This window comes from Erythrolamprus reginae, chromosome 3, assembly GCF_031021105.1.
Source record: "Erythrolamprus reginae isolate rEryReg1 chromosome 3, rEryReg1.hap1, whole genome shotgun sequence".
Classification (NCBI taxonomy): Eukaryota; Metazoa; Chordata; class Lepidosauria; order Squamata; family Dipsadidae; genus Erythrolamprus; species Erythrolamprus reginae.
Genome location: NC_091952.1, coordinates 63,146,128 through 63,161,218, shown reverse-complemented (window position 1 = coordinate 63,161,218; position 15,091 = coordinate 63,146,128). Strand labels below are relative to the sequence as shown.

The following is a 15,091-nucleotide window of genomic DNA, read 5'->3' as shown; positions in this document are numbered from 1 at the left end:
CCGCTAACTCACATGAAACTCAGCTAGGCATAAACATTAAATGATGCATGCCTGAGAAGGGTGTAGTCCCTTTGAAAAGATATTAAAGAATGATAAGCTGTCACAGACAACTAAGCAGGAACAAACTGATTGATATGACATTTCACCCACAATCACGCAATTATGCACAGAATTTTTTAATTGTGAGTTATGGGGAGACAAAATCAAGAGGCAAGCTTTTACCCTTAAGTTTATATAAACTTGCTGGGAGCAGATTAATTGATAATTGTATATGATAATTACTGAATAAGGTTATGAAAACTATAAGAATATATTTTTGCCTCTTAATAGATCAGTTTCCAGGATTCTTGGCCAGTATGGCTACTAACAACTACAATCTTGCTATATCTAGAAGAATTCAGGTGAGGTAGGCTAGAGCTATCACAAGATATACCGGAAAATACTTTATTGAGGCAGGCTTTAGTAACACAATCTTGAAATCCTGACAGAGTGTTCTCTTCTGTATCTTCTTCCTATAACAAAGAGAGTCAAGGTGAAATGATTTTGAGTTTCTTTCTCACACTTTGTTTTCACAGGCTAGGTTCATATATATATTTGTACCAGTTTAATACAGTTGTCTTAAGCTACATTGCCCATCAATTCATCTCCCAGGGCACTAGCAGTTTCTTAAATGAAATTTTCTCGAAGCTTGTTGCTCTGAGAAGCAGTGTGATGTAGTAGTTACAGCAGAGTTTTTAAACTGTGGCAACTGTGGCAACTCATCTCCCAAAATCCCCAAGCCAGCACGAAATTCTGAAAGATGAAGTCCACACATCTTAAAGTTGCTAAGGTTGAGAAACAAGGTGCTGGACTAGGAATAGGGAGACCTAGATTCTAGACCAGATGTCTTCCAACTAGGCAACTTTAAGACTTGTGGACTTCAACTCTCAGAATTCCCCATTCAGCAAAGCATAGCTGGCCGGAGAGTTCTGGAAGTTGATGTCCACAAGTCTTAAAGTTGCCAAGTTTGAGGGCCACTGAATCTAGACCTCTATTAGGCAGAGAATCCAGTTGGGGGACTTTGACCAGTCATGCCTTCTGGGTCTTAATTAGGCTCAAGTTTTGCAAGGTTAGCAGAACACCAAACCTCTCATTCCTCACACATTGATGAACTCTGCTAAGCAGGACAAATGCTCAGAAGAGCATCTAATTGTTGTTTTGATGAGTTCTCTCTCTCAACTAGCTTGATCACCTCCAAAAAATAATAAATGGAAGAGCAGCCAGAAATTTTCAAATAGATAAATGTGGTTAATTCATTTGACATCATGACTTCTCTAAAATTTATTTATAAGATCTATTTGCTGCCCATCTCCTTTCAAAGTGATGGGTTTTTTTTCAAATGTAGACAAAGAAATCGTGATCTATAAAGTGGGGCTAGGGGAAAGGGGAAGAGGGGAATAATTGCAAGCCATGAAAAGAAAGACACCAGATTAGCCTTCTGAACTTGCCTTTTTGCTGGAGGAGAATATTAAAATATTTGTTGCTTTCTGTAAGCTATTTCTGTCCCCGTTCATCTCGCCACTGAGACTCCAGGCTTTCCGGTGCACGCACATAAGCAGCGGCATTTTATTTGTTTTTTTGTTTGTTGTGTAGCATTTATAAGCTACACAATTTCAAATGGACTTTGGACAGCTTACAATAATAAAAAAATAATATACAATCCAGCTACAATCAGTAAAAACACAATAAAAATACATTAATATCCCTACAAAACATACATACTCGCAATCATTCATGGCCGTATCAAGGTGACAACTTTATAAAACAGTACTACAAAAATATACTGCTCAAAAAAATAAAGGGAACACTCAAGTAACATATTAGATCTGAATGAATGAAATATTCTCATTGAATACTTTGTTCTGTACAAAGTTGAATGTGCACAACAGCATGTGAAATTGATTGTCAATCAGTGTTGCTTCCTAAGTGGACAGTTTGATTTCACAGAAGTTTGATTTACTTGGAGTTATATTGTTTAAGTGTTCCCTTTATTTTTTTTTTAGCAGTATATATTGGGTGTGCATATGTGATGGGTGTCTATCCTGATTTATGACCATAATAAATATTTTGATTTGATTTGATAACTCTGTGTTTGTGTGTGTGCATATGCATATGGTTCTGTGAACCTTTGGCAGAAGGGACAGCATATTACGTACAGTATATTGATAAGTTAATTAATATATTAATACAACAAATTTTTCAGTAAAAGGGGTGGGGATGGGGGTAAACTGTAGTTATGAAAGTTATGGAAAACTTTGGTGGGGAGATGCAACAGGCAAAGGTTGCCATCCATTCCTAACAATGAGTTCTAACAAAAATAATAATCAATTCGCCACATAAAGGAAAATAGATTATTCCAGAAAAGAGAATCGCACAATCTTCTGACAATGTGCTAGTGAAGTCTAGGAAAAATTATTATTATGTATTGTAACTTGTTGCTTGTATCCTAAGATTTTTATTAATATTGATTGTTTCTTCATTGCTTATTTAACCCCTATGACAATCATTAAGTGTTGTACCACATGATTCTTGACAAATGTATCTTTTTCTTTTATGTACGCTGAGAGCATATGCACCAAGACAAATTCCTTGTGTGTCCAATCACACTTGGCCAATAAAATTCTATTCTATTCTATTCAAAAAGATCGGAAAAGACATCACAGCATGCATTTCTAAGGTAACAGACCAACCACAATTACTTGGAGTTACATATTGTGTTGTTTAAGTGTTCCCTTTATTTTTTTTGAGCAGTGTAGTAAATCTTAATATTATGTTATTACCGCCCATACGATTCTTTCTAACTGCTTTCCCGACACCGTTAGAATTCTTCTAATAATTCCTTGCTTCTTGAAACCAAGATGAACCAAGGCTCGGCTTCAGAATCTGGATTTTTAAAACAATACCGCTGAGCGAGCGCGGGGCATTTAATTGCTCAACTGCTTTCTGATTCTGTCTGGCGCGGCCTTCGCTTTCTGGGCCAGCAGACAATGGGCTGCTCCCATAACAGGACAGGTGTTTTGTTCCTACGAAGCCTCGCTTGCTTCTCGACTTTCCCGCGAGCCCCGCGGGAAGCCAGCGACTCCCAGCCACTAGCTTTCCCTTTGCAGGAAACAATCCACCTCTGCCTCGCCAGCTGACGCCTTTCCCCAGTCACAATGACCCAGATCTGGACCAGGCGGCGCAGCGCGGCGCCATCCGCAGCTGCACTCAAGAAGTGGCACTGGACGGTTCTGGTCATCATGTGCCCGGCAGCAACGCCCACCTATTCCCTCCTCTCTGCCGGCCGCTTTTTTCCAGGAGCTTAAGGAAAGACTGGAAGAGGAGGAGGAGGGAGGAGGGACGCGGTGCTCACGTGGAGAAGAATTGCAGCGTGACAAACGCCAAAGGAGAACCCGAAAGGAGGGATTCCCTCGAAGGTAAGGAGCCGTCTGGGCTTTAGAGTGTGGGGCGGAGCACGAGGAAGGGAATCCCCCGTTCCATTTGTTCAGGATCCAAGGAATCCAGTGGGGCTGTCTTAACTCGTGGATGTGCTGCAAAATTCCAATCACTGCAGATTTTGGCCATGTGACCTGGAAAAGCAGCTTCCTTTGTCAAAGTGTCTGGATTGAATAATCAAACAATGGTCTGATCATGATATTCAAACACAATGGAAACCGCTCCAAACTCGACTGTGATGATTGACTATATGTTCTCAAGCTTCGCATCCTGTCTTTTGATCATTTTAATCTAAATAATGCATCTAATCATTAATGCTTGATCCTAGGAACCATTTTCAAATACTGTAATATACCGCAGTATAGTATATTTAAAGGCATATTTAGACTATATTTAAAGTTGTTAAAGGTGACTACTTCAAATTTAACGTAAACTGCTCCAAACTAGATTGCAGAAAATAGGACTTCAGCAATAGAGTGATCAGTGCCTGGAATGCACTACCTGACTCTGGTTTCTTCCCCAAACCCAAAAAACTTTAACCCCTTCCTATTTCTAAGAGGTCTGCAAAGGGCATGCATAAGTGTACCACTGTGCCTACTGTCCCTGTCCTACCATCCTATTGTCCTCTTTTATCCTTACTTTTTATTTATGTTCATACAAACTACTACTATCCTATAAATGTTTGACAAATGAACATGTAAACATGTATGTTTGACAAATAAACATGTATTTATGTAAAACAATTACAAAAATATATGCGGAAGCTAGTTTACAGGGCAGCTGTGTCAAAACCTATCCATTCCATCCAGTTAAAAATCATCCAGTTAAATTATATTATTGGTGGGAATCGAAGAGGAATGTTGGGTTATGATTTAGCGATAAGTTGGAGATGTACAGTATATACTTTTATATTAGTGAATAAGGAAAAATGTATTTAGTATTGTACATAAAATTGGGATATATTTATATAGTGATAAAGAATTGTATTTAGGAAGAGAAATAACTGGATGGAGATGTGTAAACTGGAATGTTACGTCATGTCCATGTTTTTTTTAAAAAGTACTGTAAATTAAAAAAAAAAACCTTTTCCTAATTGTTGCGCCATGGCAACCCCAACAATAGCCGGGATTGAAGTTGATTGGTTGCTATACAGAGCGGGAGCTCTAGCACCGCTGATCGGTTGCCGCACCTGACAGCTTCATATAAAAGAGCTGTCAGAGCGCGGCTAAGGTATTCTTCGCTTCCACTGTTTTCTGCTTGTTACTGTTGTTAAATAAAGTTCTTTGGTGACCAGAACCTCTCGTTCTCGAGTATATAACACTAATGTCCTCCACATGCTGAGACCAGATTGTGCAAAGTTTACTAACTATCCCAAAAGTGTAATAGCAGAGTACTCGAATTGGGGTTGCTTCGTTCTAAAAGATCCTATTAAGAGAATACAGATGGTCCTTTACTTGCAACAGTTTATAAACATTGACAGATACAAGGGCTCTGGAAAAGGTGACATGACTGTTTTTCACACTTATCACCATTGCATCCCTGGGGTCATGTGATCAAAATTCAGATGCTTGGCAACTGATTCATATTTATCCTAGGGTCATGTGATCACCTTTTGCAACCTTCTGACAAAGTCAGGGGAAGCCAGAATTCACTTACAACCATGTTAAAAATTTGAGAGCAGCATTACATATATTTATCTATCTACATATATATACATACATATATCATATATATTCTCTCCTTATTTCTTATATCATATATATCCTCTTTTTCCTTCTATCTTTATATATACAGTATTACTTAATGCCTACTCTCTTCCATATGTATTGTATATTGGCCAAAGAATAAAAAAATAATAATAAAGGCTATGAAAAGGGATTGGGCACTTGAGTCCACAAATTGATTTCACTTGCAAATGTGTCATGTACTGCAATGCCCTCCAACCGTTTGGGCACGTGGGACTGGTTCTGGGGAGAAGTTTTTCTGTGGACCTGAGGGGCAGGAGCTGGGTCAGAGCTAACCACAACACACCTTGCCTTTTCCAACTTCATATTTATGTGAAGTTGCTTTTTCAGCATTTGTAGACATTAAGTGGAAAAAAAGGAACAGACTATTGGACGTGGAACCGCATCTCAGATTAAAATTAACAACCGGGGAACCAAATTATGACGATCTGTCATCTCAGTACAAACAATTTCATCCTTCTCATTGATCCAAATAAATGTTATTTATAATACAACTTTTATATTTTATTATGAATAATTTTATTTTTCATTTATTATTATTTTGTGTATGTACCAAAAAAAAAGAAAAAAGAAAAATATTTTGATTGTTATTAAAATACATTCTCTTTTTTTGATGAGGGGCACTAAGTGTTATGAAAATTATAGAAGGGGTACACACATGTCAAAATTTGGGAAACACTGGTGTACAACAATGCTTCTCAATCTCAGCAACTTAATGATGTGTAGATTTCAACTCTCAGAACTGAGAATATTCTGAAAGTTGACGTCTACACATCTTGAACTTGCTGAGGTTGAGAAACAGTGGCATACACTATAATTATTGCATAGTGGGCTTCAGTAGGTAAGAAACAAACCAGCATAGCTACAACAGCATTTATTGAGTAAATCTGGAATTGAGGAACAATAGGCAAATGCCTATAATTTATATCCTGAATCCACAGCGCCTTAATTTATCATAATCCTTGAAATAGCCCACCCTAATATGAATGCTTTTAAGTTTTCCTCCAAAACAGTTGGAGTTAACAGTTAGGGTCATGCAAAGGTTAGTTTCAGTTTAACAAGGTTAACAGTTAGAGTCATCTAAAGGTTAGTTTCAGTTTAGCAGGGCTTAACACAACTATATATATTTAATGCATAATAATAATCTGCATTTAGACTGTTATGCTATTAAAACTGAGCTGCTTCTTTAATAAGAATATCTGTGTTCCTTAAAACTTTTATTTAACAACAACAACAATAATCTTTTTCTGTGAAGGGTGGCTGATGAAAGGTATATTTTCTCTATACAGAAAACACCCAAACAAAACCAGGTTAACTTGCTCTATTTACTTGGCTGCATAGGGATTTACTGCTGTTAGATAATTTCCCTTGTTAGAGGATTAATGGTTTTGTAAGGTAGTGGACAGAACTAGATTTAGAGAGCTGAATTAGTGCAGCCTAACAAGCTCAGAGCGTCATGGAAAGTAGAAAACCATTAATAAGGTTTTAAAATAACGTCAAGGGCCATCCATGTTTAGAATGCTCAAACAAATAGTTTAATTAACTACTGAATAAATCTTTTTTTTTCATTCAACAGTCTTTAGGAGTGTAGAGAGAAAGTATGGAGAATAAAATATTTTATTTGGAATCATATAACAATAAAAAATAGTTGTCATACCAAGATGTTAAAAGACTGGCTGAAACCAAGGCAGAACTAGCAAGATTCACTTCTGGTTTGAAGAAAGCTGGTTTGCAGTCTTACTGCCTCCTTTTATTAGTTTTCATAAAATGAATGATAACTGATTGCAAATTATTTTCATTGCCTTTTTAAAAGGCAAAAACTCTTAGAGTAGTGGTTCCCAACCCACCACTGGGCCTTGAGCCCTTTACAGCTGAACTCTGGAAGTGGACGCCAAATGGGCACACATCTGCATTTGCATGAGCGACAGACATGCGTGTGCATAGTTCAATTTCTGCAAGTGGTAGGCACACCTGTCCGCTACTTGTGCAAGTGGGGATGCACATATATGCATGCTTGTCTGTTCAAGCGCAACCATCCCTAACTAAAGTTTTTGACCCTAACCCTAACCATCATCTGACTAACGTTTTTGACATTTTTCTATTTTTTTTTTAAAAAAAATCCCTTTAAAATGCCCTTCAACCATCACATTTTTATTAAATAAATCTAAAACTCAAACAATCTACTACTCATTCCCCTTCCTGCAAATAGTCTGCTTATTTCTCCTTGTCTAGCCCATCAGAAGAAAATAAATAAGTAGAGATGCAGAGAGTTTGCATAAGCAAATAAATGTTGATTCTTTTTCTCCTTGCACTGTGCTCTGGCATAAACTTCCCCTGGCAACATCTTTTTTTCCCTGCTGAATCCCCATGACATTGTCTTTTCCTGAGTTCCATGAATGAGGTCTCCTTAGGTCATTCCAGTGGTGAGTTGCTTCCAATTCGGCCTGGTTCAACTAAACAGTAATGGTGGGAGGCTCTGAGCACTCACCTGGGATGCTTCTGAGCATGCACAGAAGCATTGCATATGCATGAACTGGTAGTGATGGGATTTAGAACCCACCAGTGTCAAAATATTTCATCTCCCCCCTTTATTCCAATAATCTGCAAATAACGTGTGAATTCTGGGTGGAAAAATCAGAATACAGTGGTACCTCGAGATACGAGTTTAATTCGTTCCGGACCTGGGCTCTTAAGTCGAGCAGCTCTTATCTCGAACGACTTTTCCCCATAGGAATTAATGTAAATAATTTTAATTGGTTCCAGCCCTCAAAAAACTCACAAAGTTAGTCTAAATTATGCAGAAAGACAAGTTTTTAATGAAGAAATGTACATGTACATATAAATGAATAATGAAGTTTCTTTCACTTAACTTGTAAACTTTCTTAAACTTTTAAATTTACATATGTTCAACTTCTCTGCCACCCAATCCTGTAGGACAGAGGTCCCCAACCCTTTTTGCAACCAGGGACCGGCTTTAAGCGATCAAGAGAGGAATGGGATAAATGAATGGACGGAGGGTGGGAAGGAAGGAAGGAAAGAGGGAAGGGACAGGAACAGAGGAAGGAAGCAAGGAAACTTATGAAAGGGGAGAGTAAGAGGAATGAGTGAAGGGAGGGAGGGAAGAAGGTGGGAAGGAGAAAGAAAAGAAGAAATAGAGGAAGGGAAGGTAAAAGAGAGAAAGAAAAAGAGCTAACTTCCGCGTTCAGCTTCAGGAGACAGCTGCGAAGCCGCGCGCGTGTTTTAAAAGGTTGCAGCCGGCCTGGGGGGCTCGGGGGGGTGCTGGCAAGCCCCCCAGGCCGGCTGCAAGCACCCCCCGAGCCCCCCAGGCCGGCTGCAACCTTTTAAAACACGCGCGCCGCTTCACAGCTGTCTCCTGAAGCCGAACGCGGAAGTTAGCGTTCGGCTTCAGGAGACAGCTCCTTGGCGCTCGTATCTCGAATTTGGGCTTGTAAGTAGAACAAAAATATCTCTCCCCTCCCAGCTCTTATCTCGAGTTGCTCGTAAGTAGAGCAGCTCTTATGTCGGGGTTCCACTGTATTGGTAGTGAGTGGGAGCAAAGGCAATATGTAGACTAAGGTATTGACAACAGGGGCCGCAAATTTGAAGCCTGTATAGTTTTTCTGCCATAGGTGACAAGAGATTTCTTAGCATTGGAAAAAGCACAGTGTCAAGAAAGATCAAGCTGTTGAGAAAGGCTGGAGGTAACTTATTTTTCAGAGTATAAGACGCACTGGAGTATAAGACGTACTGTAGTTGTTGGGAAAAGAATCTGCTTACCAGATATTCATCTGTCTAGTGTCCTTAGTCTGGTCAGCTTCAGCACATTATTTTATCCCCTGGTTAGGGCTTTAAAAAAACCTTATTTGGAGAGAGTAACAATGAAAGAGCTTGCAAGCCAGTAAGAGATGGGAACATTGTTAGCACCTGGTTAGGGCTGAAAAGAAACATTGGGAGCAAGTAGAGCAATTTAAAAAAAAACCCTGCAAAGGCATAGAGTTTGGAAAACGTTCTTCACAGAGAGTAACAATGAAAGAGCTTGCAAGCCGGTAAGAGCTGGAAACATCATTGGCACCTACTTAGGGCTGGATAAAAAAAGCTTTGAAAAAAGCTACATTCAGAGTATAAGATGCACCCAAATTTTTAGCCTCTTTTAGAAAGGAAAATATAGTCTCCCAAAAATATAGTCTTCGGAGAGGGGCGGCATACAAATCTAATAAATCTAATAAATAAATAAATAGTAATTGTTCAGTATGCTCTTCATCCTTGCTTTATATTTTGTATTTTGGCATAACAATAAATGTCTAAACTATAGATATTACTACTACAGATGGTCAGAAGAACAAACATGCTGTCCAGCATTAAACCACAGGCTGAACATGACTTGCTCCAATGCTGCATATACAGTGATCCCCCGAGTTTCCCGATCCCGATCATTGCGAAAGGCTATATCGCGATTTTTCAACCCGGAAGTAAAAACACCATCTGCGCATGTGCACCCTTTTTTCTATGGCCATGCATGCGTAGATGGCGCCGGGCAGATCAGCTGCTGGGCGGCTTCCCTGGGTCTTCCCCCTCTTGCTGGTGGGAGGGCGAGCGGCGGGCATCAGCGAGGAGTTTGCGTGGGCGGCGGGGAAACCCCAGTGCCGCTTCCCAGCTGAGTCCTGAAGCCAAACGTGGAAGTTTGCTTCAGGACTCAGCTGGGAAGCGGCGCGAGCGAACGGCGTGGGCGGGCGAAGGGCGGGCGCGCGGGCAGGCAGGCGGCGGACAAGCGGCGGGCGCGGCAGCAGCGAGGAGTTTGCGTGGGCGGCGGGGAAACCCCAGTGCCGCTTCCCAGCTGAGTCCTGAAGCCAAACGCGGAAGTTCGCTTCAGGACTCAGCTGGGAAGCGGCGCGAGCGAACGGCGTGGGCAGGCGAAGGGCGGGCGCGCGGGCAGGCAGGCGGCGGACAAGCGGCGGGTGGACAAGCGGTGGGCGCAGCAGCAGCGAGGAGTTTGCGTGGGCGGCGGGGAAACCCCAGCGCCGCTTCCCAGCTGAGTCCTGAAGCCAAACGCGGAAGTCCGCTTCAGGACTCAGCTGGGAAGCGGCGCGAGCGAACGGCGTGGGCGGGCGAAGGGCGGGCGAAGGGCGGGCGAAGGGCAGGCAGGTGGCGGACAAGCGGCGGGCGCGGCAGCAGCGAGGAGTTTGCGTGGGCGGCGGGGAAACCCCAATCTTCGGCTCCTCGCTGCTGCGGCGGAAGTAAAAACACCATCTGCGCATGCGGAACGGAACCCTCGTGATAATCGGGGGACCACTGTACTTAGATAGTCCAGAAAGACATGATGGTAACAAGGTCCCCGAGACACCCAAATCACAGTAGTCTTTAAAGCAATGTTTCTCAATTGATGGCATATATATATTAACAGGACACAGAAAAGCTCAAATAGGATGCAATGTTTTCATAAAAATGCTAGGAATTCTCTTTTCCTGTGTCATCTTGCAAATTTGATGTACTGATCAACCCAACTTCTGTTCGACAAATGTCAGGACCTGTAAGCTGAAATGGTTTAAAATCAAATGGGCTTAAAAAGAGCTGCTGGATGACCCATAGGTTCCTCTATGTAAAAGTCTTTGTCCAGACTGCCTCCTTGATTTTTTTTACTTGCTTCCATTTTTTATTTTCTGGGCAAATAGCCCCTTCTTTTCATGTCCTATCTTGTGAGGTCTTTCCTCTGCATTTTTCTCCCTGCAGCTTTACTTTTTTTAAATTATTACTTCTTATCATACTTCTCACAAGTTAGCTAAGGGTTCTTGAAGCAGGAGAGAAGACTAACAGCTCATCCATGGAAACTGCTGAAAAAAAGATGAACTTTCCTTGCTGAAGAACTCTGATTTTTCTCTGGGCCTCCCAAGAGTTTTGGTGTTTGGAAAGTAGCTTCAAATTGCAAAGAAGCTAACAGAAAACCCAAAGAAATAATGGATAATCTGGACAAACTGCAGCACTTTCTGAAAATTCCTACAAATCTGTGGGGTATGGTCAAAAAAGTCAAAATACAGCTGTGACAGGGTGATAGCAGCTCTGCACAGTTTTCTGGGCATTATACTGTGTATATATTATTTTTATTTAATTTATTTGTCAAGTACATATTTGTAATATACATAGATATAACATTGTTTATATACATAAGATGGGTACCGAAAAGAGGGAACAATTGGCCAGGGACGATAGGCATGCTGGTGCGCTTATGCACATCCCTTACTGATCTCTTAGGAATCGGGTGAGGTCAACAGTGGACAGTCTAAGGGTGAACCTTTGGGAGTTTGGTGATGAAACCACAGAGTCAGGTAGTGAGTTCCAGGCATTAACCACTCTGTTGCTAAAGTTGTATTTTCTACAGTCAAGTTTGGGGCGGTTCACTTTGAGTTTGTATCTGTTATGTGCTTGTGTATTGTTGTGGTTGAAGCTAAATTAGTTGTTGACAGGTAGGATGTTGTAGTAGATAATGTTATGAGCTATGCTTAAGGTTGTGCCAAAAATATGTACAAGACATATAAAAGCAAGCAGAGATTCAGTCATGTATCATGGCTACCAGCTTGAGTTTTTAAAAAAATCACATTGATTCCTACTTTCAATCTTTTACTTTCTGCCTAGAACTGCTGAGCTGCCAGGCGTCTTTTCACCGATCTGTTATTTTGCAATCAAAACCAAAAGCGAGAGACAAGCTTGCAGGATAGATTGTTTATTGTTGTGGTGGGAAGGGTTTGATTCACTGTCGTTGTTGTTTCTCCAGTAGGGGAGCACGACTGCATGGCCTCTTCTGCCACGGAGAACATTTTCAAAATTAATTGGAAAAGTAGGAGAGAAGAAAGTTATTTTAATTTTTTTAAAAAAAAACATAGTGCTTGCAGACCTATAGAGATCTGTAGAAAAAGTTGGGCTTTTTGTTTCCATCATAGCAGAATTCAAGCTACTGGACAGTATTTTTATGGATGGAAATCTCATCTTTATTTTACATCTCAAAGTGGGTTTTCTCACCCGCCTTTTCTTTTACTTCCTACACGTGGGTACTTTTAATCAGTTTGTTTCAGATTTAAAATACCTCTCCATTAGGGGAGAAATAGGTTTTTAAAATCTTTGGGGGGAAAATTTGGTGGTGGGTGGCTTGTTATCATTAACATCCCTGTGGCCGGTTAGGTCCCACAGAGTTGGCTTTCTCCAGGTCCTGTCAACCAGACAATGTCATCTGGCGGGGCCTAGAGGAAGAGCCTTCTCTGTGGGGGCCCCGACCTTCTGGAACCAGCTCCCCCCAGAGATTCGTACTGCCCCCCACCCTCATCACCTTCCACAAAAGTCTTAAGACTCATCTATGTCGCCAGGCTTGGGGCAATTAGACCTTGACCCTCTGACCAATAAATGTGATGTATGATGTGATTGGACTGTCTGACTGAGTGTTATATAGGGTTTTTAGTTGTAGTTTTAAAATATACTGTATTAGATTTGTCCTATATGCTTTGTTTTATACTTACTCTGTGAGCCACCCCGAGTTTTTGTAGAAGGGCGGCATACAAATCTAATTAATTGAATTGAATTGAATTGAACATCCCCCTTGCTCTGAACTCAAGCTAACATAAATATTCACAGGATTCTGCTGCAGAATTATAATGTAGCCTTGAATTTGGGGACAATTAATTGGCCAATTGCTACTCCTCTTGCTTATATAAAAGGGAGAGTAAATCTGTCCCCCCTCCCTTGGCTTTTCTCTTTACAGACCAAGTTATCCATGAAGACAAGGTCTAAAGTCAAGCCTGGCAGGATGGCACAGGAGAAGAAAGGGGCTGCAGCTTTGCCCAAGTCATCAGATCCTGCAGGCAAACCCCAAAAGAAACATCCTGTAATTCTGGGCTACAAGATGGAGCAGGCTTTAGTTTCTGAATATGTCCCTGTAGTCATACATTCAGGAGGATTTAAGCCTGAGCATCTTAGCTTTGCCTTCTATAACCCTAATTACTCCAATTGCTACAATCCATTTTACACTTTACAAAAACCAACCTGTGGCTATCGATATTGTCGAGACACTGACCATCGAAGGAAAGTCCTGGATATCGAGAGAGTAAATATTCCAAAATGGAGAACTATTGTGCAGAAAAAGCCAGGTTTGGCTCCAGAAGGCTCAAAAGTCTGAAACAACCACATGTTTCTCCTGAGACTTTCCTAACAGCATTCTGATTCAAAATCTGAACTCTGTCATCCTTCAAGCATGTCTAAAAGGAGATGCTGTGGGAGCTTCAAATAAAACAACAACAACAGAGTTCTGCCTTACAGCTTCTAAAACCAACCATGATGGAATAAATCAAGTCCTACAAGAAAGATATCAAAGCTGCATTACTTTGGCTTTGATATCTACAGCTGTAGATCTCCCACCAGCCAGAGACACACCAAAATGAAGATCAAATGAGCAGATTCTTTTCTCTCTGTTACTTTGTTTACTATATATATTTATTATTCCCAGAGAAATGGGGAGAACTAAAGCCAAAGAAATTTAAGATTTTTTTTGTCTAGCCAAGCATATTACAATGAAAAACCTCCACAATACTCCCTTTAATATCTGTGTAACAGAACTGTATAACATTCCCATAGATATTCAGAATCTAATAAGGATAATCCCCTATAGATGTAAAAATTACAAGGCCTGTTTAGTGAGTTAACTCAATTGGGTTACATCCAGGGGTGGGCTGCTGCCCGGACAGGGGTAACGCAGTAGGGTAGCAAAAAGGGAGCTCCACCCCAGAGCACCTAATTTGCACTGAAAAATGTTGAAAGAAAATGCAGAGCATCCTGCATAAGCCACGCCCACAGTGTGGTAGTAAAAACTTTTGTAGCCCTTCGCTGCTTATGTATTGGAAACTTTAGAATAAGAAGCATGAATCATATGTCTGATAATATAATTTCCTACTCAAGACGATATCTTGACAATAGTTTATACGGTTAATTTACATTCAAGTTAATTATTACATAATGAGGAAACAGAAATTGGAAAAGATATCTGAAACAAACAACACTGATAATTTGTTCAGGAAGCAAAGAGTATGCAGAAATACTAATAACCATAAAAACCTGCAGTTGATCTGTCTATAAGTAGATCTAAATTGTCTTGGATATAGACAGTGAAGGGTCGCACTTACCTTTCCCTACCGGATCAGTCTCAGAGGCCGGCAGGGGCTCGGACGGGCGGTGGTGGATGCGCGCACCCCCTACACGAGATTTTGCTTCTGCGCATACATGGAAAATCGGCAAAATTTCACATGAGGATACTCGCATGGGTGAGATTTCAGCAATTTTCACTGGTTTCTTTGCTTCCGTGCATGCGCAGAAGCAAAAAAGGCCAAAATCACCAAAATCTCACACATACGAGTGTCCTTGCATGACATTTCGGTGATTTTCACCAATTGTTTCCGCATGGTGGGGATGCGCAGGTGCACACGCATTGCCGTTTCTACTACCGGATCAGTGATCCCAGGCACATTGGGGACAGCCCAATACTGGATGTAGAGTGCCAGTACGGAGTAGGGATTAAGGCATCAGTCTATAAACTGGGAGGCTATGAGTTATAGTCCCACTTTAGCCGTGAATACAAGTTGAATTACTTGCCCAATTACACTCAGTCCTAGAAAAGAAGCAAAATGAACCACTTGTGAAAAACCTTGCCACGACTGAATTTCTGGATCATCAGAGCTGAATTAGCTGAATGTGCTTAGAGAATCCTTTCCAATACAAAAATCTGTAGAAAGGAGCTTAAACATATACCCACATTTCCTAGTTCAATTTACTTATACCCATGAGCAGCCACTGTCTGCACAGAACTTTAATGCTTTTAGTAAAAGATAACAAAAGAAAAA

At 40.8% G+C, this 15,091-nt stretch overlaps 1 protein-coding gene across 1 annotated transcript; it reads left to right on the top strand.

Moving 5' to 3' along the window:
• Positions 1–2,635: 2,635 nt before the first annotated feature.
• CIMIP3 (ciliary microtubule inner protein 3) lies at positions 2,636–13,709 on the top strand. Its single transcript, XM_070748920.1, has 4 exons — positions 2,636–2,716; positions 3,147–3,455; positions 11,986–12,048; positions 12,964–13,709. The coding sequence occupies exon 4, from the start codon at positions 12,976–12,978 to the stop codon at positions 13,375–13,377; it is 402 nt and encodes a 133-aa protein (XP_070605021.1). The 5' UTR covers positions 2,636–2,716; positions 3,147–3,455; positions 11,986–12,048; positions 12,964–12,975; the 3' UTR covers positions 13,378–13,709.
• Positions 13,710–15,091: the final 1,382 nt, after the last annotated feature.

Bases quoted from the DNA above. Each gene is read 5' to 3' on its own strand.
- CIMIP3 (XM_070748920.1), top strand. From the start codon at position 12,976: ATGAAGACAAGGTCTAAAGTCAAGCCTGGCAGGATGGCACAGGAGAAG.